General features: G+C 35.7%; 2 protein-coding genes across 3 annotated transcripts in view; one reads left to right on the top strand and one right to left on the bottom strand.

Moving 5' to 3' along the window:
- esyt1b (extended synaptotagmin-like protein 1b) overlaps positions 1–19,507 on the top strand; it is a 32,524-nt gene extending 13,017 nt beyond the window's left edge. Inside the window, exons 17-52 of one of the 2 annotated variants that reach the window (XM_082136307.1) lie at positions 151–267; positions 428–604; positions 853–938; positions 1,025–1,073; positions 1,170–1,259; positions 1,351–1,446; positions 4,121–4,192; positions 4,294–4,380; positions 4,478–4,624; positions 5,153–5,259; positions 5,657–5,810; positions 5,904–6,080; positions 6,164–6,246; positions 6,701–6,749; positions 6,923–7,012; positions 7,513–7,608; positions 7,709–7,780; positions 7,868–7,954; positions 10,411–10,557; positions 10,692–10,858; positions 10,954–11,086; positions 11,752–11,864; positions 12,026–12,134; positions 12,289–12,465; positions 12,636–12,718; positions 13,614–13,662; positions 13,749–13,838; positions 13,933–14,028; positions 14,384–14,455; positions 14,564–14,650; positions 15,790–15,936; positions 16,069–16,208; positions 16,379–16,510; positions 16,873–16,981; positions 17,737–17,786; positions 17,978–19,507. In XM_082136307.1, coding sequence (XP_081992433.1) covers positions 151–267; positions 428–604; positions 853–938; positions 1,025–1,073; positions 1,170–1,259; positions 1,351–1,446; positions 4,121–4,192; positions 4,294–4,380; positions 4,478–4,624; positions 5,153–5,259; positions 5,657–5,810; positions 5,904–6,080; positions 6,164–6,246; positions 6,701–6,749; positions 6,923–7,012; positions 7,513–7,608; positions 7,709–7,780; positions 7,868–7,954; positions 10,411–10,557; positions 10,692–10,858; positions 10,954–11,086; positions 11,752–11,864; positions 12,026–12,134; positions 12,289–12,465; positions 12,636–12,718; positions 13,614–13,662; positions 13,749–13,838; positions 13,933–14,028; positions 14,384–14,455; positions 14,564–14,650; positions 15,790–15,936; positions 16,069–16,208; positions 16,379–16,510; positions 16,873–16,981; positions 17,737–17,786; positions 17,978–18,005 — 3,765 coding nt within the window. In that variant the 3' untranslated portion in view covers positions 18,006–19,507. Of the gene's footprint in view, positions 1–150; positions 268–427; positions 605–852; positions 939–1,024; positions 1,074–1,169; positions 1,260–1,350; positions 1,447–4,120; positions 4,193–4,293; positions 4,381–4,477; positions 4,625–5,152; positions 5,260–5,656; positions 5,811–5,903; positions 6,081–6,163; positions 6,247–6,700; positions 6,750–6,922; positions 7,013–7,512; positions 7,609–7,708; positions 7,781–7,867; positions 7,955–10,410; positions 10,558–10,691; positions 10,859–10,953; positions 11,087–11,751; positions 11,865–12,025; positions 12,135–12,288; positions 12,466–12,635; positions 12,719–13,613; positions 13,663–13,748; positions 13,839–13,932; positions 14,029–14,383; positions 14,456–14,563; positions 14,651–15,789; positions 15,937–16,068; positions 16,209–16,378; positions 16,537–16,572; positions 16,840–16,872; positions 16,982–17,736; positions 17,787–17,977 lie in introns of those variants that run through there. The other variant, XM_082136308.1, reaches the window with a different exon arrangement.
- Positions 19,508–19,513: 6 nt separating this feature from the next.
- On the bottom strand, positions 19,514–26,128 carry eif6 (eukaryotic translation initiation factor 6). Its single transcript, XM_082136552.1, has 7 exons — positions 26,013–26,128; positions 25,186–25,327; positions 22,413–22,498; positions 22,013–22,188; positions 21,092–21,268; positions 20,119–20,300; positions 19,514–19,952 (listed from the first exon to the last, which is right to left on the bottom strand). Exons 2-7 carry the CDS (start codon positions 25,290–25,292, stop codon positions 19,943–19,945), a joined length of 738 nt encoding a protein of 245 aa, XP_081992678.1. The 5' UTR covers positions 25,293–25,327; positions 26,013–26,128; the 3' UTR covers positions 19,514–19,942.
- Positions 26,129–26,854: the final 726 nt, after the last annotated feature.

The following is a 26,854-nucleotide window of genomic DNA, read 5'->3' as shown; positions in this document are numbered from 1 at the left end:
TGCTCCACGCATGCGTCGTGGTGCTCTCGTGAACACAGATGGAAACTGCTTTATTCGCAAATGTTTTTTTGCGATATTCCAGTTTTGCACACGAGTTAAATTCATAACTTTGGTTGTAAACATAGCCTGTGTTGATGTCATTTCCTGCAGGTTCTCTGTTTGGATGAAGCTGCAGTAACTTCCTCCCTGCTCTCCAGTGGCCCTCTTTCGAAGAGCTCTGCCTCGCGTCCACAGAAGACGACGCCCCATTCCAGCTTCGCTACTGAGGTGTGCAGATCTCATCTATTAGTGTCGCTATGCTATTCATATTTAACACTATTAGCCACACAAGTACGATATGTTCTTGAATATTCACCCTTTGATGGTCCGATCGATCATAACCAACCCCTGAAATCAAAGTAAAATGATCTGCTCTTTGTTCCTGCAGGGGCTGCTGCGGATCCACCTCGTGGAGGGTCAAAATCTGGTTGCGAAGGACAACATGATGGGTGGGATGGTGAAGGGGAAGAGCGACCCGTATGTCAAGATACAAATTGGAGGTGAAACCTTTAAAAGTCAAGTGATCAAGGAGAATCTCAACCCAACCTGGAATGAGATGTATGAGGTGGGAATACTTTCAAATGCATTTATAAATGAAACCATGGCGCTATGTCCAGAATGACAAACTGCCACTATACTATACTATACTATACTATACTATACTATACTATACTATACTATACTATACTATACTATACTATACTATAACAATGTTTGACATATTTATTGTTGCATGCTGTTTCACACGCTATTTAAAAAAAAATAAAAATGACTAAGTGTTTTAACTTGCCATTTTCCGTTTTTATTTTTAAGGTGGTTTTGACGCAGCTTCCTGGTCAGGATTTGACATTGGAAGTTTTTGATAAGGACATGGACATGAAAGATGACTTTATGGGCAGGTAAGAAGGCTGCTGTCAATGTAATCCAGTAAAACTCTTTAGTTTTAGCTTTATTTAGGCATGTATTCATATTGTTTTTCTTTTAGGCTGAAGATGAATCTGAGTGACATAATCAGCTCCCAATACATTAATGAGGTTGAGTATATGTGCATTAGTATTAATAAGTATAATATATATATTATATAAAGATACTCATACATATATCCTCTTGTGACTGTGTGTGTGTGGCAGTGGTTTTCTCTGAGCGATGTGAAGCGTGGCCGTGTTCATCTCGCACTGGAATGGCTTCCCACTGTAACACAACCAGAGAAACTCCAGCAGGTGGGCAGAACCATCTCTCATCCTCCAGCAATCTCTGTCTGTGTTGAAAATACAGGAAACTAACTGGTTAACTGTATGATTTATTCGTCAGGTGTTGCTGTGCCAATCAAAGACCTCATACATGAATAAGACAGTGCCGACTGCCGCTCTTCTGTTTGTGTATGTGGAGCGCGCACATGAGCTTCCTGTGAGTATGACACAAGTGGCATCTCTCAAATATCTCATTTGTTCTGCCGGACAGTAATGACACTAAAGGTAGGGTAGGTAGGATTTTTCTAAAAAACTTTTTTTCAAATTTGTTTAAACTGTCTTTATATACCAATACATAATTAAAATGTAAGTGCTCTGAAAAAGAGAGTTTCAAAATCGAGTGACTGTTGACCTTTTAATCTGCAATAAACACAGCTCATTATTTCCATCCGGGACGAAACAATTGATTGGTTTGGGCGACTCTCTCTCGCAACCATGGCTACCACCCCTGTTGCTACAAGATCTGCCCATATGCGCGCGCACCCGTTTGATTTGAGGAGTGCAAGAGAGGCGCGGAACCTACGAAGTGTAAAATTATGGCAGAGAAAGAGCATTCAAAATTCAAAGCACCTGCATATGCAGTCAGCGAAGGCAAACAAGGCACTCTTGAACGACCTCCTCTGCTTCGCCCTCGACCCCGGACCTGTCCTCGAACCGACGATGCGGTACTTGTCTCATGGAAACTCTTACATGCAAAACACCGTATATGTTATGAATCTTACACGAAATTCACCTTCATCACAGTGTAACTGATGGTAATGGAAAAACGTGTATCAATGCAACCTGTTTTTAGCTTTGCCTTATAAATATAGCTCGTTACCTATAAATATAGCTCGTTACCGAATCAAACAAAATATATTTTCAACTTTACCAGTATCGATATGCTAGCTTGATAGTGAGTAGCCTACTAAAAGCCATCTTATTTGTTTATATTTATAGTGATAAAGTTAGGTATTTTATTACATGTGATTCTGACATGATGTCACTGCATGCACTGCGCGCTCCTTCCTCTCCACTCGTCTCAGGTAAATAAATGCGTCTTCCAGCTGAGCCTGAGTGTTTGGCGTCGCGCGTTCATGTGTTTTGGGGGCGTGGCTTTGGAAGGAGCTCAGAAGGGAGGGGGTGGAGTGAATGGAAATAATTAGCTGTGTTTACAACAGTCGTGAGAGGTCTACAGACACTCGATTTTTATACTCTCTTTTTCAGAGTACTTACATTTTAATTATGTATTGGTATATAAAGACAGTTTAAACAAATTTGGAATGGTTTTTTTGTAGAGAAATCCTACCTACCCTGCCTTTAAAGGAATACTCCACCGTTTTTTGAAATAGGGCTTATTCACCTTCTTTCCCACATTTAGATAGGTGGGCAAATGCATTTTTGTCTCAGTGCATGCATTGTTTTAGTTTGACAGGGTCGGCGTGAGCTTAGCTTAGCATAATGAATGGAATCCTTTGTTGCCAGCTAGCATGTCCTGAGTAAAAGTGATATAAAAAAAAAAAAAACCCCACCTAATTACTTCTTGTGGCCTGCGTATTCACAACAAGTACAAATAGTGATGCAGATTAACACTAGGCGATTTCCTAGGCAGATATTGACTTATATATTAAGGACTATATTAGGGGGAAGCACAGGCGAAGCACTGCTACTTGGGCGTGATATCTCTGCGCCCAAGTAGCAGTGCTTCACCTGTGCTTCCCCCTAATATAGTCCCAAGTCAAAATCTGCATAGGAAATCGCCTAGTGTTAATCTGCATCGCTATTTGTACTCGTTGTGAATACGCAGGCCACAAGAAGTAATTAGGTGGGTTTTTTTTTTTTTTATATCACTTTTACTCAGGACATGCTAGCTGGCAACAAAGGATTCCATTCATTATGCTAAGCTAAGCTAGCGCCAACCCTGTCAAACTAAAACAATGCATTCATGAGACAAAAATGCATTTGCCCACCTATCTAAATGTAGGAAAGAAGGTGAATAAGCCCTATTTCAAAAAACGGTGGAGTGTTCCTTTAATGGAGAGACTGAGATCCTCCTGTTTTTCTGATTTTTCTCCTGAGAAAAAGACCCCAGTGATCTTGCATGTTCCCCTCTAGAGTTTCAGAAAAGACCTCAACAATGTCTCAAACTGTGCTCAGCTTTGCCAGGAAACAAAGTGTGCAATCAGAAGATCATTCAAATGATCTTATAGCTGCTATTTTTCTGGGGAAAAGACTTTTATTCAGCAGCAAGGATGCATTAAATTGATCAAACGTGACAGTAAAGACGTTTATAATGTTAAAAAAAAATCAAATTTCAAATGCTGTTCTTTAAAATTTTCTATTCATCAAAGAATCCTTAAAAAAAGTACGGTTTCCACAAAAATATGTAGCAGTACAACTGATTTCAACATTGATAATAATCAGAAATGTTTCTTGAGCAGAAAATCAGCTTATTAGAATGATTTCTGAAGGATCATGTGACAATGAAGACTGGAGTAATGATGCTGAAAATTCAGCTTTGATCACAGGAATAAATTACATTTTAATATATATTACAATAGAAAACAGTTATTTTACATTTTTATAATAATTCACAATATTACTGTTTTTACTGTATTTTTAAACAAATAAATGCAGCCCTGGTGAGGGAGACTTCTTTCAAAAACAACATCTTAAAAAAAAAATGAAGTCCCCAAACTTTTAAACAGTACTGTATTTCAACAACTGATTTGTTTTAGAAACATTTTAGGAGAAAAATCTGATTGATACTTTAATGAAACATGTCTGAAACATTTACCCACAGTGCTTTACAAATGGTTCTCTTAAGTCTTATTTTTTCTCTATGTGTTTAGTTGAAGAAGAGTGGAAAGGAACCTAAAGTTGGAGCGGAGCTGATTTTGAGAGGAACTTCTCATAGAACCACCGTGAGAAACTGCTTTACCACAGATACTGTTTAAATGTTTGGTCAATGATGTGTGTCTAAAATTAATTTTCTTCCTCCTTGACTTAACTCTGTGTGATGTAGGTCTGTGAGCGCCACACCTCTCCCCAATGGGACGAAGCGTTTCACTTCCTGGTTCGAAACCCTTTTAATGAAGACCTTGTTGTGAAGGTTAGAACTCACAAACAGCACATTTTTATGCAGTATTTGACTTGCAACACACTTTACCATCTGACCTTAATCCTTTAACCTCACTTTTTCTCACCAGTTAACCCACAATTGGGATTTCTCTCTGGGATCTGTGGTGATTCCGATTAAAGAGCTTCTCTCTGAACCAGATCTGCTGTTGGACCAGTGGCTCAATCTGGATGGAGCGTCACCTCAGAGTCAGATTCTGCTCAGAGCTCAACTGAAGGTAAAACACACACGCATGCATATTTCCATCTTCATTAAGGCTGCATTTAATTGATCAAAATACAGTAAAAACATTAATACTGTGAAATTAAATATTATTGCAATTTAAAATAACTTGTTTCTATTTTAATATTGAGACCCCCTGTGGTGAAAATCAAGTTTTTAATGTTGTTTATATGTCTATGTGGTGTTTTTAGCATGCTTTAAGACAAACCATGTGCAAACTGTATATATATATTAAATATATATCAAATTCAGCCCGCCAAAGTGGCTAGTAGGAGTGACTGCGTTACACGCCACTGCTGAAATATACCCGCATTTGGCAGGTTGGCAGGTTGGCAGGTATTAATGTCAAGCCCTGGTCACAAGCATGTAACCAATCCCGTCAACGTGTGGGGCGAGGCTTTTCCTATCATTATTTCAAGGATATTGGAGATTTACAAGGATGCTGATTTTTAGAAGGCAGCTGTGTGACTCTGAGATGGCGTGATATGATGTTATCATATGATTTTATGTTGTTATGTTGTAGATTCTTTGCCCTAAAGAGACGGAGAGCTCTGAAGACCAGCACGAGGAGCCGAAACGTCCTGAAGCATCCAGCATTAGAAGAAAACGGGAGGAGGAATTAGTGCAAAAGTGAGAGGAGGAGCCCTCACGTCATAGAGCCCTCAAACATATACCTTAACAATCTAGATGATATTTAATAAACAGGGCCTTAAACTGAAGTTCTTTCATTTCATTGAAATAAACAGTTCTGCTGAACACCTGATATTTCACTCGTAATTTCTCTTAAAAATGAAATAGGAATTCTATAAATCCATTGCTGGTTAATGTAATAGTTATGTTCTAGAGAAAACTGTATTTAAGTGTGTGTATTTATTTAATGATTATACTCGACTGTTAAGTATGTGTGTTTAAAAGGAATAATGTTCATTTTCATTTTGTTACATGTTATGTAACTCCTTTGACCACATAGACAATAAACTTACTTTGACTTTAACGTGCGTGTCTGTGTTTGTTTGGGGGGTTTTAGGTCTAGTATTGAAGAGGTCCCACCGTCTCCTGTCAGCAGGACTTCCTCTGTGTCAGTCCCAGAAGAGGAGGAATTCCCAGAGGTCACGGAAGTGTCCAGCTCAGATGACCTTCGACCCCTACACACCAGCCCTGACCCCAACTTTGGTACCAAGGTGAGAGATATTAGGCTGACAGATGATGGCATTGCTGATATGGCTTATAAATGCAAACACACCAACATAGTGAGAACGTTTTATGTTTTTTAGGGCGTTCTCCGCCTCCACCTGCTGGAGGCTCAAGATCTGGTTGCGAAGGACAACGTGATGGGGGGGATGAAGAAGGGGAAGAGCGACCCGTACGTCAAGATCAATATCGGAGACACGACCTTTAAGAGTCATGTGATCAAGGAGAACCTCAATCCCACCTGGAATGAGATGTATGAGGTGGGTTTACGTCCTCAGATGCTGTTTTAGTTGATGTTAAAATGGTTTTATATCTAATATCATGTGATTAATGCTTTTCCCAGCTGGTTCTGGCCTCCAGCTCGACTTCTGATGTCCTTGTGGAGGTTTTTGACAAGGACATGGACAAAGATGACTTTTTGGGGAGGTATGTGGCAATTGTTAAATAAAACTAAAACTATTAAAAATACTCTCTTATAATTAATATAAAATAAATATTGGATCTAAAATGTGTTTATTAACTTAATTTTTTCTTAAACAAAAAGTACTAAAATTACTAAAACTAAAGCTGAAATAAAAATAAGCTAAATAGAAATATTAAAAATGTAATAAATATGCAAAAGCACACAACAAAATACTAAAATTAAAACTAAAATGAAAATTGGACATATATAAATTCAAGCTATTTATTAATAGTCAAGTCACCTTTAGTGCTTTATACAACACAGATTGTTTTAAAGTAACTTTACTGTGATAAATACTATAATGGTATATAAATAATAGTAAAATAACACTGGTATGTGGATGAAAGTCAAACACACATTGGCATGTTGACATGATGCTTGTCCGTGTCATTTTGCTGATCCTGTATGTGTCCACAGGCTGAAGATCAGCTTACAGGAGATCATTCAGTCCCAGCTGACTGATGAAGTGAGTGCTTCATCACTAGTGTCTTTCCTCATTTCTCATTCTCTAGTGATTGGATTTTGAACAGTTTAGACAAATTGTCTTATATTGGCATTCAAATTGCTAGTAAGTTTACTGGTAAGATGAGAAAGTATTGTAATATATTAATTCCTTTGTGTTTTCTTTCTCTGTGTCAGTGGTTTTCTCTGAGTGATGTCAAACATGGCCGTGTTCATATGATTCTGGAGTGGCTGCCCACAGTAACACAACCTGACCGACTGCAAAAGGTCATTATTAAAGCTGACATATATAATATTAATTATATTAATTCATATGATGTTTTTGAGTATCAATAGTAATTCAATCCATGTGCAATGCATCTATTCTAGACCTTTTTATAAATCTTTATTATTTTATTTAATTGATTTACTTCAAGCACCTCCTAAAATTTTAAGCGAGGCTCGAACCTTTCAATAGAAATTATGAATATTAGATTAGAGTAAAGTGTTTTTAAACATATAGATGTTTATTGTGTAGTATTATTATGAAGTATATTTAATGTGAATATAATTTTTAGGATTTAATTTGGCATAAGAATTTCTGTTTAAAGTGTAGTGTTTATTTTAATATGAAATCAAATTTTTAAATATATTTTTGTTTATTGTGTAGTATTATTAGGAAGTATATTTAATGTGAATATATTTTTTAGGATTTAATTTGGTATTGGAATTTCTGTCTCAATCTTAACCTGCATTTTGAGTTGTGTTCTTGTTTTCTTCATGTCCAGGCTCTGCAGTTACAGTCAGAACATTCATTCCTGAACAAATCCGTGCCGTCGGCAGCTCTGTTCTTCGTCCTCTTGGAGAGAGCTCATGACCTGCCGGTACGTCTTTCACACATATACATACACTTACAAGCATTTTCACACAAATACAGTTCAGCTGCTGTGATCAAAACACTTTCATTTGTGTTCATGTGTGCAGCTGAAGAAGAGTGGAAAGGAGCCTAAAGCTGCTGCAGAGCTGGTTTTCGGTGACATTTCTTATAAAACCAAGGTGGAACTTGTGCCTTATGTAAAGATAAAGTTGTGTGTCCATTTCTGGCCCTTAATGTAAGCAACTTCTTTGCTGTTCTCTTTAAAGGTGTGTGACCGCGCCACATCTCCTCAGTGGAGTGAAGATTTTCACTTCCTGGTTCACAACCCAAAAGAGGAGGTTCTTATTATAAAGGTGAAGTAGATTAGGTTCCTTATTTTCTTTTGGAGGTTTACAGGTTTACATGCATCCATGATCAAAAACCACGTTAATTTTCTCGCATTTGCAGCATCACCTCTTTTCTCACAGTGTCTGAAACAACAAAGTCTCTCTAAACCCCTCCTTTCTGAGAGCCTGCTCTGCTCTGATTGGTCAGATGGCACAGTCTGTTGTGATTGGTCTATCGCTTATAGCGCGTGTCGGAAACGAAACACTCATCACCATATCTGAATTTCACCTCTGGATCTTCCTCGGCAATAGTAACAGTAGCGATGGCGTCGGTTTTACCGTATATATTACAGCACGAGTCCTCGTCCTTTTGAATTGCATGCGAAGTGGATTTGCTTTCGCAGCGCAGAAAACATCATCTTCCTGACACGTTGACAACACGAACCAAACTCCTCCTGGCTTCAGCTACAACTACAGTGTTTGAGGGCGGGGAAAAGTAGATGTCTTTTGCTGGCAGCCAATAGCCGCGTTTTCATTACCCTTCAAATTGCGCAAATTGAAATTGCGAATTGAAAATACGGCCAATGGAAACACATCAATTTCACAAAAACTCCCATTTATCGCAAAAAAGTTTTTATGCTCGCATGAGGTGGTTTTTCAGGCAATTCGAAAAAGGGATATTTCGCAAAACTGCAATGGAAACAGTTTTTGTGCATTTACAGGTCAGCTGACGTAGACGACGCGGTGTGTTTGGACAGAATACGAGACAGAGTTCTTTATTAAATTCATAAAAGACAAAAGAATGACTGGATTCTAAACCTCAAAGAAATGCCACAATCAAGACCTCGGAGCAGATCTGAGTGAGAAAACCCCAGAAACACCTCATATGTGTCGCTCACAGTAGCCTATAAGGGTCTTTCCTTGCCATTAATGCTTGGATAACACGCCTACGTTTCCTTCCATTAATAATAATAATGTCTAGTGCGGTACGTGGCTGTGATATATATATAAACTTACCAACGTCCGTTACCATGATTTTTGGAATGACTTATCACGAGAGGAAAAAATTACGTTTTAGTCGCATAACATCGGTTAATGGAAACCGTCATTTCGCAATAGTTTTTTATCGATATTTAGAAAAAAAACAGCGCAAATCTGTAATGGAAACGCGCCTAATGAAGTTCAAATCTGTTAACAAACCTACTGTATGTAGGATCGTGCAGGAAGTGAGACTGGAATCACTGACGACTCATTTCAGGCATTTCAGAATCGGTTCTTTCTTTTGGGAGACGATCTTTGAAACTTTGCAGACCTTTTACATTCACAAACACTACATGAAAAGTAATGTAAGGCCCGCTATATTGGTCCAATCTGCCGGTTCGCCAATACACGGGGAAGGTATCACATGTTCTGTCCTCACTCATGCAAAGTATTGGTTGGTTAAATTTGTAATACATTGATCATATGTATTTACTCGTTAATTCATCTGACTCCATAAATGAAAGGTTTTAATAGTATCCGTGCCTCACTAAAAGTGAGCGAATGTTTGACTATTCTTTTTAACCATTAAATGAACAATGTCAAAATCAGTTGAAATAATCACATTGTAGCAATTTAATATTTCAGATATCAGAGATCAATTCCACAATCAATTCAAATATCTAGAGCATGGTTATACATTGGTTACACCAAAGAATCTTACCCAGTTTGTATCTGAGATAAAGAGAGAGAGAGAGAGAGAGAGAGAGAGAGAGAGAGAGAAACCACCTACTCCATTCGTACCCAGCCAAGAACCACCCCGAGAGCCCGAGCACACCTTCCTTTATCCTCCTTTGACCAGGTGATATGGGGGATGGGGGAGACCACCCTCAAATGGCTTCTATCCCACAGAAGGGGGGTTGCCTTATCTGGCCTTATCTCTAAACCAGTTTTCTCTAAACTTCTCTAAACCTTATTTCCTTTTATTTTATCTATCTGGATATGAGATATCTGTACCACTCACTTTGAGACATTTCAAATGACACCAAAAAACATAACAGTCAATGATAAACATTCACATTAAACCATGTTCTTGTATGAGTGGTTCTTAATAGTTTGTGAGAGGAAGTCAGGCCGTGTGGGGGAGGTTGAATATTAGCCATCAGAGCCCTTTTGCCTCATGCAGGCCTCAACCAGTATTTTCAGTCTTACAGTAATATCTGGAAAAAAGTTAAAATGTCTATATTTGGGTAGTCAACATGCCCTGGGGTTTGACATGATATATTATCTAAATTAAATATTATACATTGTGTCTATTATTTATATTAAGTAGAATGTTTAATTATCTAATTATTAGTATTATATATAATAGCAATAATAATAATAAGTATTATTATTAAAAGTACAATACATGTACATTTATTATATAATTTATTTAAAATTTAAATGAACATTGTTTTTTTATTTATATTTGTTCATATTTTTCTCTCATTTCACTGCTGTAGCTTTCAAGTGCCTTTGAGCAGCCCTTGGGCTGTGTGGTTCTACCAATCAGAGAGTTGCTTTCAAAACCAGATCTACTGATGGACCAATGGTTGAGTTTGGATGGAGCCAGTCCTGACAGTCAAATTCTGCTGAGAGCACAACTTAAGGTGAAAGAATTATTATGATGACTTTTTCTAGAAACTACAGTCAAAAAAAGGATACATGGATCTCTTGCAATCGGTGTGTCAAATCTTGACCATAACACATTTTTAAATGCCTAATTGCTCTACTTAATTATCAGATTTTGGACTCGAGAATGGATACAAGTGTCCTCCATCGTAAAAAGCCTGTTGTTGAAGAACAGCATTCGGTGGGTGAACAGCATGTAGAAAAAGCACCAGTCACTGCTGAACATCCACAAGCTGCAGTCAGTAAGGAGTCTGAGAAGAAGAAGCTGCCAGCAAGAGGGTTTGATTTTTTTTGTGATGATTACTGATTTCACATTAATCACATCATTTTGTCTTGAGAGCTAAACCAGATTACTTTGTGCTCATGACCAACAGGATCAGTGACCTAGCAGCTTTTACTCTACCAGTACCCACACCACGGCCTGAAGAACCTCAAAAACAAGCAGCCGCCCATGTCATGGAAGAGCATCACACGCCGTCTGCACCGAAAACACAGCCTGACACTGAGGTTAGTGTGTGTGTGTGTGTGTGTGTGTGTGTGTGTGTGTGTGTGTGTGTGTGTGTGTGTGTGTGTGTGTGTGTGTGTGTGTGTGTGTGTGTGTGTGTGTGTGTGTGTGTGTGTGTGTGTGTGTGTGTGTGTGTGTGTGTGTGTGTGTGTGTAAAGCATAACTCACTCGAAGATTTTCTTTGAATGAATTAATAATTGATTTATTTAATTTCATGTATTGGTTATTATTTATATTTATATTATTCATTGTATTTTAATGTAAATAATTTATTTGATTATATTTGAATATTAAAATATGAATAAAATAAAATTTTATATTATTTGTGTTTTTTAATTGACATTCAACATCAAATAAACATTTCCGTCAGATGTATTTCAGATACAGTATGTATATATCATATTTCATGTATTTGTGTTTACCATACATCTCGTTTTAATGTTTATTTAAAAAATACATTTTAATTTTAAAAAAAAAAAATAATTTAAAATGTATAATGTATTTAATAATTTATTTAAAAAAATTATTAAAAAAATTACAATAAACATTATTGTTTTTTGAAAGTGAATGGTGACCACAGCTATTATTTTAATTTATTGTATTTTGGAAGAAAAAAAAGCACTACCTTTTAAATTATTTGCTCATTTGCTCATACTTTTCATGACAGGATCTCAGCAAACTTCCTGATTCCACTTCTAATGTGCCTGGATATATGGAACCAGTAAAAACATTTGGATCATCCCATGAAGAGCAACAACATGTGGATAAACCAGTAGAACAGTGAGTTTTTTTTATGGTTTTGATCATTTAACCTAATTTAGCTTGAATTAACAAAGTAATATTCCATTAATCATAACAATAGTGTATTATGATCATATAAAGATTAGTTTATGTCTGTGTGTGTGTGTGTGTGTGTGTGTGTGTGTGTTAATGTTAAACAGGGCTCACAAGAAGGTTTCTCCCAGTGTTTCTGCAGAAGAGTCAAAAGTCTCTAGTTCAACAGACGCACGACCCCAAAAGACTAGCCATGACCCCAGCTTTGGCACCAAGGTGAGTCTGTTATTTTCTTGACCTTTAGGTTCCTGGATCAACATGCCCTCTGCTTTTAGTATTAGGTTTAAGGATGTTGGAACATGTCTTGTATGGCAGGATCACATTAGCATTCTTTTAATGTCGCTGTTGTTGTTTAATATCTGTCCCATAGGGGCTGCTGCGTATCCATCTTTTAGAGGCTCAAGATCTGGTTGCGAAGGACAACATGATGGGCGGGATGGTGAAGGGGAAGAGCGACCCGTACGTCAAGATCCACATCGGAGACATGACCTTTAAGAGTCATGTGATCAAGGAGAACCTCAATCCCACCTGGAATGAGATGTATGAGGTGAGAATGTAGTTTGGAAAAATTTCTAGATATCATGTTTTTCTTTTCTCTAGTTATGCTCAACTCTTTAATATTTCTAAATATTTTTTTCATTATTATCTGTACATTTAAAAAAAAAAACATTAAAAGGGCTTAATGGTTGTTACTCTTTTTTTTTTTTTATTTACTAGATGATTCAGAGTCCTGATCATAATCTAGAGGTGAAGTTTGAGGTCTATGACAAGGATGTCGACTCTGATGATTTCCTTGGAAGGTTAGTATATTTATAATCTCTTTTACTAAGTGTAACAATTTTTTTGCATCACTAAACTAATCTTATTGAACAATTAGGCACATTTTCCCTCGATTTCTCATTACTGTAATATTTGTGTATATACAGCTCCGCTCAAAAGTTTGAAAACATTACTATTGTTAATGTTTTTGAAAGAAGTCACTTCTGCTCACCAAGGCTGCATTTATTTGATTAAAAATACAAGAAAAACATGTAATATTGTGAAATATTATTACAATTTAAAATAATTGTTTTCTATTTGAATATACTTTGAAAAATAATTTATTCCTGTGATACAAAGCTGAATTTTCAGCATCATTACTCCAGTCTTCAGTGTCACATGATCCTTCAGAAATAATTCTAATATGCTGATTTGATACTCAGTTATTATTAATGTTGGAAACAGTTGTGTTGCTTAATATGTTTTTGGAACCTGTTATACATTTTTCAGGATTCATTGATGAATAAAAAGTCAAAAAGAACAGCATTTATTCAAAATGGAAATCTTTTCTAGCAATATGAATCTTTTGATCAATTTAACACATCTTTACTGAATAAAAGAATTAATTTCTTTTAAATACAGAAAGAAAAAAATTACTGACCCCAAACTTTTGAACGGTAGTGCATATTGTTACAAAAGATTTCTATTATAAATAAATGCTGTTCTTTTTTAAACTTTTTGTTCAAAGAATATATATATATATATATATATATATATATATATATATATATACTCAGTATTATAGTAATGAGAACTAAGGAGATTCTTCTGAGCTTCTGATTATTAAAAAAAAAGTCAAACATGTTATTTACATATTATTTCAGATACTATAATCGACATAAATGACACTTTACTTTTGTCTTCCTGTGTTCTCAGGTTCAAGCTCAAACTTGGAGGCATCATCAGGTCCCAGTACAATGATGAAGTGAGTATCAATAAACCCATTTGGCTCCGATTCGTAAGATCACAACACAATAAGCGCATTAATCTTTCCCTGCTTTTCTTTTCCAGTGGTTTACTTTGAATGATATAAAACACGGTCGAGTCCATTTGGTTCTGGAGTGGCTGCCCACCGTAACACAGCGGGATAGATTGGAACAAGTCAGTTTTAAATGAAGACACATGGAGTCTGTTGATTTTTTGTTTATACAAAAAATTACTTAATACTAAAAGAGTTTTTTTTTTTTTTTATCAGGTAATGCAGATGCAAAGCACTCAGTCCTACCAGAACAAATCTGTGCCGTCAGCAGCGTTGCTGTTTATTCTTTTAGACAGAGCTCATGAACTGCCTGTGAGTCATTCACACAAATAAATCACATCTTTTTCTGATATATACTGTATATATATACTTTCTGATTGATAATGTGTATATATATATATATACACACACAAACATATATATCATAAAATGTAAGTATTCATAATAATATATGTATATTTCTGTTTCCTTTATGTTTACATATTTTATACATTTTGAGCATTTCTGTCAGTATATTTATTCTAGTCAATTAAGTATTTAATTTAATTGTCTTTATTAATGCAATCTCATTTTAATGGAATTATTACATTTGTACTGGAAGAGTAACGTAAGCTCTGTTAATAATAATTAAAACCTGGTAATAAATCTTGGTTATATTGGTGTCTAGTTGAAGAAAAGTGGAAAGGAACCCAAAGCTGCCGCTGAACTTGTACTTGGAGGAACATCTTACAAAACCAAGGCAGGAGATTTTTTTATCAATAATGACAATCATGCAGTACTGCAAAAAGTTATATGCCATATATTTTCATCTATTTAAATTCCTATTTCTGTTCTCTCTAATGTAAAGGTGTGTGATCGTTCAACCTCTCCTCGCTGGAATGAAGCTTTTGACTTTCTGGTTCATGATCCCAAAAAGGACATACTTGTCATTAAGGTGAGGGTATTGTTGTTGTCAGGAATGCAATTGACTCTTTTCTCGACAGCATTTAAAAAAATAAAGTTGCCAGTCATCGCCGCCATTTTTGATCAAACAAAAAACATTTTATTCTAGCTTCATTCGTTCTTTTTTTTTTATCAACACTTGAATGTGGTCAAGTTTCATAAAAAAGCAACATTTTGAACAAAAGCTGAGAAGACCATGTACGTCTGGAAAGCAGATGGAGTAGATCGAGTCCAGCAACACCCCCAAAGCTCCACAGTCCTAAAGCTCATTCTGGGTTCACTTTTCATTCAGTAACGCTAGGCAGTTTTGATTAATATGCTGTTTAATGTTGATGATTGCGTTATTTTACATATGCTATCGCTTGTTTCTGCTTCTTATTCGCCTGTGTTTTGATGAGGATATTCAGTACTCTCAGAAGAAGCCTTATAGCGCCCCCTACCGTATAACAGTGAAAACGTGGATTGCCGAAAATGATGCACTAAATAACATTCAGCAACTGCAAAATATGATCATATATATTTCAAATTGTCATTATTGTAAGCACAGTGCAACATCTCAATGTCTGTCTTGTTAAAGTCTGCATGAATTGGAAGTTGTGATCGTCTTCCCTATTGTGGTGTATATCCGAGTGAAACAGCTTGATTGGATGGTTGTGGTTTGCTATTGGTGGATCTCATGTGAGTGACAGGTTGCCCCGCCCTCTTGCCATTAAACACATCATCAAAGAGAAGAGATGTTGCTGCAAGAGGGAGGGAAGTTATTTTGATTCAAGATTTTGAGGGCACATGAATTAAAAAAATTATGTCCACGGATAAATAATGTATTTTAAATACTGCAATATTCCACAAAAAACAAGAACATGCAAAAAATACATCAACAGTTTCACTTATTATAAATAACTAACTTGCTCAGCATGACAGTAGTTGACATGAAAAATAAATCTGTCTAGAAGATAGTTTTTGTTAATGCCGCTCTAGCGCCCCTCGTGGCAACAATGAGAATGCAACAATCAGTTGTGTCGCATTACGAAGTGGATAGTGCTTTTAACTAGAACGGAGTTTGCTTTTTGTTTCAGGCCATAAATTATGATGATTTCATACTCACGTTTCATTTATTGTCATTTTGTGCAGTTCTCAAGTGCCTTTGATCAACCCACTGGCTCGTTGATTCTACCAATCAGAGAGCTGCTTTCAAAACCAGATCTACTGATGGACCAATGGCTCGATCTGGATGGAGCTTTACCACAGAGCCAGGTTCTCCTCAGGGCACAGCTGAAGGTTAGACAACGTTATCTTCAATGTTTTGAGCAAAATATTTTGTTTGTTTGAACTTCTCAGGGAGTTAAGAAATAAAAGTATACATGAAGACAATAGCTCTAACTATAAACCCATATGTTCTGTTTTATCCAGATTTTGGATTCAAAAATGGCGGCCTTAGTAGCCATGGGTTCAGGTCCAGTTTTGAGTAATAAGCAGACGGCCACCACTGGACAGATCAAAATCTCACTGTCCTTCCAGAAACAGCTGACAGTGACCGTCCATGCGTGCAGGTCTGGTTACTTGTGGATTGTATTCATGCTTATATTGTAGGGTGTATAGTGTTGGCATGATTATATACCTGTTTTATCAACCAAGAAATGTTTTTTCAAGTTTATAAGTTGCCTTTGTAAGTCTAAAGTTTGAGGTAAAGTGAGGACGCTCTGTGTTTGTGTGTTTTCAGGGGTCTGGTTACATCATCTAAGGACAGTTTAGACACCTACGTCTCCCTCATTCTGCTGCCGGATAAAAGCAAGGCCACGAAAAGAAAGACGAGTGTGAGGAAGAAAAGCCTGAACCCAGAGTTCAATGAAAGGTTTGGAGATGTGTGTGTGTGTGTGTGTGTGTGTGTGTGTGTGTGTGTCTGTCGTTCATGAGTAAGAGAGACGTTTAAGTGAATTGTAATCTGTTCTTCAAACTATGTGCCATGGTAATAGCTTGATTTTTACCATTTAAATACCATGGTGTATAAATATGATCATTCTTTAGCTCCATACATTAGAATACTATAAGGATGGTGTGTCTGATTAATCTTTAAAGCATTCTGTTGTGTAAGTGTTTTGGTTTTTATGTTCTCAAATGTGTTTGCATGTTCTCTCTTAGATGTGAAGTGGTTTGAAGTGTGTTTTAGGAGTCCTTGACCCAGTGTATGTCATCATCTGGAATGTTGTTCCGTAGGTTTGAGTTTGATATGAGTGCAGAGGAGGCGAAGAGACGAGAGCTCAGCGTTTGTGTGAAAAACGCATCCTCGTCCTTCATGAATCGAGACAAAGATGTGATCGGCCAGGTCAGTCCGCATCGGTTCACTTCAGCTGTACAGGAATCATTTTCATACACAGTATTTTTGTCTCGTTGTCTGTTTAAAATTTGTAAACATACTAACAAAATAAATGTGCACGAAATTAGGTTAGAGAAGACTTTAGGAAAATAGATATTTTTTGTAGTATTTATTTATTTATTAATAAATTAACAATTTTTATTTAGTAAGATTTTGAAATGTATTTGTTTTGATATTTTCACTGGAAAACAAGACAAAAAATGTTTCTCAATGTGTCATATGACTTTGTGCAAAATTTTATTTCATATAATTTATTTCATTTATATAAATGTATATAAAAATATATAAAATTAAATAAAATATAATTTTGATTTGATAAATATTGAAATGTGTATACAATAATATTATATATTTGATTTAATTTTATATATTTTTATACATTTATTCTTCACAATTGATTTAGTAATGATAAACATCATATTTTATTTAATGTAATAAAAAAAGTTTAGAATTTAATGTTTTGTTGATTTATTCTTGTTTTTCATGACTTTGTGCCACTAACAAATACAGAATTCAATTTATATAAATTCATTTAAAAATATATTAAATAAATATATATTGAAATAAATAAATGTAATTGAAATATTTATTAAATTAAATATTAAACTGTGTATATTTTTATAAATGTGTATAAATATGCTTTTAATAATTGATTTAATAATATATATTTGAGTGTTTAATGTGTTTTTGATTTATTCTTGTAGGTGCAGATAGACCTGGGACACGTTGACTTTCTCTCCGGAGTCACAGAATGGTGAGTTTTGGGACTAATAATGCACAAACATACTAATATTTTTACAAAGCAACAATTCCTCATGGAATTATAATTGTTTATATGTTTGATTTATTTAGTTCCGATACCTTTGTTTAACTTCTTCAATAGTGAAATGCTTATTTTTAGATTAACCGTTCATTTAATCAGTTTTTATCATCTTCCTCTGTCAGGTTTGATCTGAAAGAAGAGCAGAACTAACTGAACCCTGAGCACGTCACAGCCAATCGTAAACCTCTTCCTGAAGTTCATCAGGTCAACATCGCTGCCAACGCTTCCCTGCCCTCTTTTTTCACAACTTCACCCACCACACATTTCCAATCAACAGATGATTTCTGAGTGACTGATTCATATGAAGAATATGAATGATCCTTGTGATTTGAACATATCATTGTTGCATTGACAAATCAAGGTTAGCGTATTATATCAAAACTGATTCATAAATCGGTGATATCTGTATGTCAGTATCAGAGAATTGAATGTTTGTCAGGAAAGGGTCTCGTATTCCTGCACAGGTTGCAGGACGTTACTTTTGCGTTTACATTTAGAAAGAAAGGGATGTTTTAAAATGGTGTCATTTTAAGAATATAATTGACAGAACTTTGTGCAAAGTGGTTTTATTTAGAACGTCTACACATCACCTTAGAAATATTTAAGATGACTTTTATGGTGTTATTATTGCAGATCTCCCACTGTTACACATCGTGTTGCAAATATCTGCTGTTTACACATCGATGTGGCTTGTGTAGCTTCTGCAGTCCATTGTGATGCCCAATATCCATAAACTTTTTTTTACTCAAAATATGTTATTGAAGCTTGTTACATTTTGTTAGATTTTAGACTTAAAAGTGTTATTTTCTGGTAATTTATGTTGGTAAAAACTGCCGGTCTGTACATGGGGTTCCCACGGATATGAAAAACCTTTACATTTTTAAATGACCTTCCAGGCCTGCAAATGTTACGGAACATAAAATGTTTAAGTTTAAATTTCTGGTTCGGAGTTTAAGAAAGTCTTATGCAATCAGTCCAATGATTGGCGTTACAAATGGAACTCCTATCCAGTATATTTCTACAAAATGATTTTAATAAAATTTACCATGAATGGCTGGCTATGGTAATAGTGAGCAACTGTAAAAGACATGGAAATTCATTACTCAAAAATGGATGGGAACCATGTACACAGATCTAGACCAAAAGTAAATGCCTTATTATGGGCTATTTTCATGATTTTTTCTGTGTTTAAAATATGCATCATCCACACACACAACCTTTTAAAAGTTGGAGTCAGTAAGAATTTTTTTCTCTCTTTTTTTTTTAGAAAGAAAGAAATACTTGTATTCAGCAGGGTGCATTTGACTTTTCAAAACTGGTGAAGTTTGAATAAGAAACTTAATTCAAAAACATCTTACCAGCCCCAAACTTTTGAAAAAAAATTTCCATGTACTTTTTTTTTTTTTTTCATATTTTGCCGCATTCCATTCGTTTGGTGTCACTGTGTTTATGTTACTTTTATTACCGCAATTTTCATATTCTACATTAAACATGCTTCAATGTGTTAAAATGTATATATGCAAATCAGAACATACCAAAGAATCAAGCCGTGTTAAAGATGACCATGTTCAGCTGAACTGCACTATTCATACTGGCACATTTCTGAATGTATCGTCTCACTTTCACAGCTCTCAATAAAACAGTTATTGCATTCAGGATGTTGTCAAAAGCCTTTTATTGGTGTCAGACTGCATAAGCATTAATACATAATCACTAATAAGACCTACTGTGGAGGTTTTTATTTAATAAACCAGTCTGTGTTGATCATGCACAGCTTTATTGATGCTGCATTGCGTAAGGAAACAAGTTCTACATTTGTCACCATTTAAAGAATGTGGTCTTTTATTTGAAGTGACAAATTCAGATAAAAGCAGCCATCTAACAAGGTATTTATTGTTTTGGCATTTTACAAAAAAAAGAGTGCGACAGGCAATTCATACATGAATATTACAATGACAACATGTTTCCTCATGGTATGAAGCCAAGAGTGCACTTCTCCCTGAAGGGAGACATAATCAGCCTTCAAACCATCTAATATCGACTTCCAGGTCCACTCAGGCATCTTCCCGGCAATATCCAAAGCCGTTTTATGTGAGACTGAAAAAAAAAAAAGGAATAATGAGGTTTAGTCTGCCTTGAAACAAGATCAAAACTTTGAGATATTAGTCTTTTGCATAAGATCAGCTCATTTTATACATATTTTATCCTATATGTACTTCCCCTTCTGGACTGAGAAGCCTCATGTGAAGTTGTCATCACGTACCTGTCGATGAGCGAGTCTCTCATAGTAGTTGCGATGGCGCTGGGCTGCGTTTCACTCAATCTGAAGACGCTCTCGATGACGGACAGCTCAGTGCTCGTGGTGTCCAGTCCACAGAAAGCACACCAGTCGTTCACCACCATCCCAGCAGCGATCACCTCACTACCACGATTGACCGTTCCAGCCTTGAGAGGAAACAACATCAACACGTTTATCAATTAGCAAGCAGAACTCTTGCATACAGCCATGAGGGTTTCCACCAAAATACAACAGCTACTGCAGTCTAGGGTTTGATGATATAGTGAATACTTGTGTCCCTAGTAGTCTACAAAAATTATTTAAGTAATTTCAAATACATTTATAGATAAATACTGATATACAAAAAGCTAAGCATAGGAAATAATATTGATGCTCGTCTTGGCAAACACCATTAATTACTCTTCTGTTCAAAAGTTTGGGGTCAGTAAGACTTTTTTAATGTTTTTGAAACATGCTCACCAAGGCTGCATTTATTTAATCAGAAATACAGCAAAAACATTGCAAGTTTAACTTTTCTATTTTGATATATTTTAAAATGTCATTTGAATTTTCAGCCTCTTTTCTCCAGTTTTCAGTCACATGATCCTTCAGAAATCATTCTAATATGCTGATTTGGAGCTGAAGAAACATTTCTTATTGTTATTAATGTTGAAAACAGTTGTGCTGCTTAATATATTTGTTACTCGATTCTGTGTGAATGAAAAGTAAAAAAAAAAAAAAAAAGCCTTTATTTGAAATAGAAATATTCTGTAACATCGTAAATGTCTTTACCGTCACTTTTGATCAATTTAATGCATCTTTGCTAAATAAAAATATTTAAAAACTCTTACCGACCCCATGCTTTTGTGCATATATTTAAAGTATAATATATAACAACTGTGCAGAAGAATTTCATCAAGGCGATATGATTCTCAGATGTGAAAGAACAGTCACTCACCACTAAAGGCACTTGCAGGAGTGACGAGAGTTCATCTTGATCTTCTATGGAGGTTTTGGGGTGGACGAGGCCTCCCTGGTTACTGAAGGTGCAGTAACTACCCACAAGCACCTGCTCTGCAATCGTCTGCCGGAACACTTCCACCTTTAGAGTGTCTGCAAGAATCTCTTCTGTTTCCTGAGGACAATAATGGCCTAAACTTAATACAAAAAATCGCCAACTTTGTGGCGCAAACCAAAACGGTCTGATTACTTCATGGAGCACATTTTACAGGCTTTTTAGAGAAATATAAAGTGTTGACAAATCATTTAGACTAGGGCTGCACAATGTATCGAAATTATCGAAATATCGCAAATGTATATATCGCGATATGCATTTCGCAGCGGCTTGCAATAACTGGGGTCATGAACAAAAGATGAAGAGAAAATCACTCACTGCTCTTGGCTGAATAACTTTTGTAGCTTTAATAAGAATCAGTATATAAACACATTTAATTCATACAGTGAAAACTAAGCAGTGTTTTATGTGTATATTTGATTATTCAGTTTCTGTTGTTAAATAAACCTAATGTAGGCCTTCCTGAAACCCTAAACCCTGTGGTTTACACTTCTTATGCTACAGTAAAACACTGCTGTTCACTTTCAGAAGTTGTAGGGATGTTTTCTTGTCACAAAAAGAATGTGAAAAACGCATGTAAGTTATATAATTTTAAAAATATTTTAAAAGATAATTTAAGTTTATTTTACACACTTTAAGCATTGTCGTATCGCATATCGACTATCGCATTATTTAATGAGTTATCGCATAGGCTTATCGCATTTTTCTTCAATATCGTGCAGCCCTAATTTAGACCCATAAAGACCATTTAGGGTTCAGAGAAAGCTCTGATTTCATGCAGTCTTCCATTAGTGATGTTCTTACTCTGTCTAGGTCAGGATGAACAAGAGCAACATAGTCGTTACAAGCGATGACGTTCCCCAGCGCAGAAAGACGCTCTTCTACTCTCTGGATCCGTACGGAATCTGGCAGGCAGTTCCTAATGTGCTGTAACTCTTGATCTGTTGTGTTGTTGGGCACCAAGAGACCGTGACGATTTCCTGTGGAAGAGCATCCCCAGACACACACACACAACATTTATTATACATCAAGTATGAGGACAGAAAAAAATACCTAATCTGACCTAGATATACATTTTAGAAAGGCTACATTATTTACGGACACGTGCGTTCTCGTATTTTAATCAACATAAAAAATAAGTGGTGTTAATCCTGCATAAATGTATACAAACATAAAATAAATTGGATTAGATAAATGCTCTTACCCACACACATTCTGCCAATGATTCGGCATCCTGCTATAGAAGCATGAACAACAGGTATCGTTTCTGAGAGTTCACCTTCAAAGACACTGTGGGGAAAAAAAACAAAAGTGTTTCGGAAAAGAAGTGATGAAGGACTCTGAAGCGACTCTATGAAGGCATATCTCTGGAAAGACCATTGCAAAATTAGAGGTTTCTCTGAATCAAAGAATTGATTGTAAGAATTGAGAAATTAGAAAATGCCGGGCAGTCTGGTTGAGGAACACCCACTCCCCGAGAAGACAAAGGACCTTTCTCGAAATTAACATTTGAACTCTCTCTAGAGTCAATCACCTCCCCCACCTCGTCTCTCTCTCACGCTGAAATCTCCAGATATTCACCCAAAAATCTATATGGTTTAATGTGAATAATTATCATACAGTATTATACATGTTTGGTATCATTTGAAATGTCTCAGTGCGACTGGTACAAAGGTCTCATTCTTCACAGAAGTCAACCAAAACGTAATTAAGTTCTTAAGAGTTTAGAGATAACTTGCACAGAGAGGAGGGTGTGTCTTCCAGGCAAATGGCATCCTGCTCCCAAAAGGTGTAAACTCTGAATGCAAATTCCCATTGTTAGCAGATGTCCCATGTGAAAGAAGTTTCTGTCTATATAAAGTAATGCAACAAGAGGCTCAGGGCGATTTGTAATTCAAATCAGCTCATGATGCTAAGTGTATGCAAGACACTCCGCATCATGTACTTCATAATATCAGGTTCGCATCTTCTCTCTTTATTCCAGAGCATTTGATGTTTTGTATTTATTATCTTTGAACTGATTATAAAATTGGCATGATACATTTACCTGACATAATAAATAGTTACATTTGATTTTATTTCCGACTGACTCTGAAATTGTTTTTCCAAGTAGATTAAACGGATTTGTATGTTCCCGCAAGTTTTGCGTCAGATTAGTGACGACTAATATTTGGCACTAATTCAAGTGTACGTGGTTCGCAAAGACAAGAAGTGAATTTCCATTTAGAACAGCAAAAATGCTGCTTGACCAATCTAAATTTGGGTGTGTCTTACCCCTGTTTTAATTTAATGTTACTTTAAATAAGTGTACGTGGGAAACCACGGCATGGCCAATCCAAAGCTATTATAAAAGAAGTTATGTTGGTCAACTTCTATCTGTAATAGTGGCCATACCTCTACTGAAGTAAACGTTACTTTAATTTCAAGTGTATGCAATCACGGGGGATATACCAAAGTAGCTTTGATTGTCTAAGGATGAATGCGACCAATCTCAGGTATATAGCAAATTACCTCTGTTTGGTGACCAAAACTGACGAGCTTGTGATCGTGAGACCCGCGTTAAGCAGAAGGCGTGAGGACCTCAGAGCGACATAGCTTCCTAATATGAACGGGTAAAATATAAGTAAAGAGTTAAAAGGAATAATCAAACATTCGCTCACATTTAATGATGCTCGGATATCATTAAAACCTTTTTCATTCATGGAGTCAGATGAAATAACGAGGTAATATATATATATTAGGGCTGGGGGAATTAACGCGTTAATCTTTGCGATTAATTTGAAATGTTTAACGCGTTAAAAAAAAATAACGCAATTGACGCAGCACTTTTTTTTTTTGCCTCGTTTTAATGATTTCCTGTTGCGTCTGCTATTAAAAAGGCAGAAATATGCCGTCCCGCCCCTCCATGTTCGGCGGTCAGGTTTCATTCTCGGGCAGCTTTCATGAGCGGGTCTTTTCCGCTCTGTATGTGCGTCGCGCTCTGTGCTCCGCACGCACGCGCGCGTGAGTGTGTGTGTGTCGGTCGGTCGGCGCGCTCTGTGCTCCGCGCGCGCGCGTGCGTGTGTGTCGGCTCGCTCTGTCGTTAATGGCCCAGCAGCGGCGAGCTCTCCGTTCCGTGTGTGTGTGTGTGTGTGTGTGTCGGCGGCTCTGTCGTTAACGGCCCAAAGGCTTCAATCATGTACTAAGCACTGGAAAAGTAAAGTCCACTCAAGTAACGTGAAATTTCTCTGTTGACTTCTGTTTGCTGAGCTGGTATAGCCATGCTGGGCAACAATGGTAAAATGACCTGCTCTGATCACATGCTCTGGTAATAATAGCTTTGTAGGACTATATTTTGTTTTAATAATTAATAAAATAATAATAATAATAATAATCTGTTAAATTGATTATGTTGATTGATTATTGAAAAAGAATAATATAGGCCTATTGATATATTGATGTTTAATATTTTAATATAGGGCTATTTTCTGTTCCCTTTTTTTCCTGTGTTGTTTAATTAGGTGATTCTAAGTTTAAATATTGATGATTACAAGCTTGGGGGAAGCGCAATTAATTGCAATTAATTACAGAAATTGTGCAATTAATTAGTTAATTTTTTTTAATCGATTCCCAGCCCTAATATATATATATATGAGAAAATGTAATTTAATCTTGTTGTGTTGCGTGAAAGGAAAGACAGTAACGCGCAGAGACCTTCACCCGTTCTATCGGATACCGGCATTGGACCGATTTAGACGGGCTTACATCATATTTTCAGACCTCGAATAATGAAAAGAAAACTAGTTTATATTCATTTTTAAACAACACAATACTACACACGAGAATGAACCTCATTGGTTCTCGCATATCAAGTGAACAAGCTTGAGCTTCTGTTTACCACAACTGATGTGTGAGTTGATCAACACCCCAAAACTGTATATAGTAAGGGCAGATATTTGGCCACGTTGAGATCATCAGTAATATAATTTATGACTTACCTGTAAAAGTTTTCTGAACCGCCAATCGCTACCAAGCAATATGTGTTTGTGAGCTTGGCGAAGCATCCAATCTCATTATTCTTTTCAAATGCCGCACGAACTGCCATTTTTCTGCTATGGGACTGGTCAAAGCTGTCTGAACCTGAAGAGAAACATTTATATTAAGATAATAATAATAAAATCCTAAATATTTCTGAAAACTCAAAAAAACATGATTATAAAACAAACATTTGTAACATGGTCTGGATATATACAGTAATATATAAATTAGTTGACACACACACACACACACACACATTTACATAAGATTGTCTGGCAAGTTGACATTGGGAAGTTCTATACATGCCTGTTGTTTATTTGGATTTCTTGCTTTCATTGTACTTTTTCTACAACGAGTTTTTGATCCAGGATAGAAACAAACATATTTCAACAGAAAATTATCATTATGAATAACAATCATATAACTAAAAAGCGAAAGGCTATTTTAGGCTCAACAACTTTTTTCTTTATTTAAAAATAATTTTTTTATCGTACTTTAAGGTAACGTTACATAAAGGTATCTGGGGCACCAATATTAAATAAAGTAATTCTCAGCTAAACCTGCGGGTTAAACACGTTGTATGTAACTTTAATTAAAACAGTAACGTTAAGCCAAAAGTTACTAGTCGAGGTAGTTAGCAGTCGGCTAAATTTAGTTATCCAGGCATTAAACGCTACCAATTATGTGACCTCAAATGCCAACACAGGTTAACAATACATATTACATGCTACATGTAATGACTTTACAATAAAACTCAAGACAATTGCAACGGTAATCTTATATTTACCGATTTTCACTGTGGAGAAGCGTGGAAAGATGTAAACCACGTGTTCAATTCACTTCCCTGTCGTGCTGACGTAACGTGACGTCAACGCGTTACGGTACGTGATCTATGAATGTGATACGATAAACCCATGTTGTCAGGAGAAACACTGCTGCCTTTGTTTTTATTCTCAAGTGTATTAAGTTAGATCCTTATTATCCTGAACAACAAAAGATTTATATTCGTAATAAAAATGTATTTTTGTATTGAATTAGACTCAACATTTATATCCATTTATATCCCTCTGTACATACCATGGTACAGGCTATTTCTGTAAAACTAAAAAACTAAATAAAAGTGATGTGATTTGATTTTACATTTTGATAGGTTGCGAAGTCTTATTTTAACTGAGTACTTTTAAATAATAATTAAAATAATAATGATGCAATATAAGAAATAATTCAATTACGCAAATGAAAATATCATAATAAAATTAATAAAGCCATATAAGAATCTGAATCACACAAATACCTTGTAAAATGAATGAATTTGAATTGCTTTTTAAATTGCAAATGTTTAGTGTACTGAATTGATACATATATGCTGGTATTGTGTAGTGAGTGTATTTTTTTATTGAAAGTGTTTTTATAACAATTTTATAATAACATTGTTCAACATACGATCAAAGTAAAATGAACATACATATTTTAAAAATAAGGAAATAATTACATTAACAAAAAATTAAAATAAGGAATTTACAAATACTACAAATACTTGATGAATTTAACAAGTCACTTTTGCCATACCTTATTCAATTTAACAGCACTATAATATAAAGGAATTAATTAAATAAAATATATTCTCAT

Source organism: Leuciscus leuciscus (genome assembly GCF_965113295.1).
Source record: "Leuciscus leuciscus genome assembly, chromosome: 14".
Taxonomy (NCBI): domain Eukaryota; kingdom Metazoa; phylum Chordata; class Actinopteri; order Cypriniformes; family Leuciscidae; genus Leuciscus; species Leuciscus leuciscus.
Note: the sequence above shows the minus strand (reverse complement) of the source record. Positions and strands in the feature narration are given on the sequence as shown.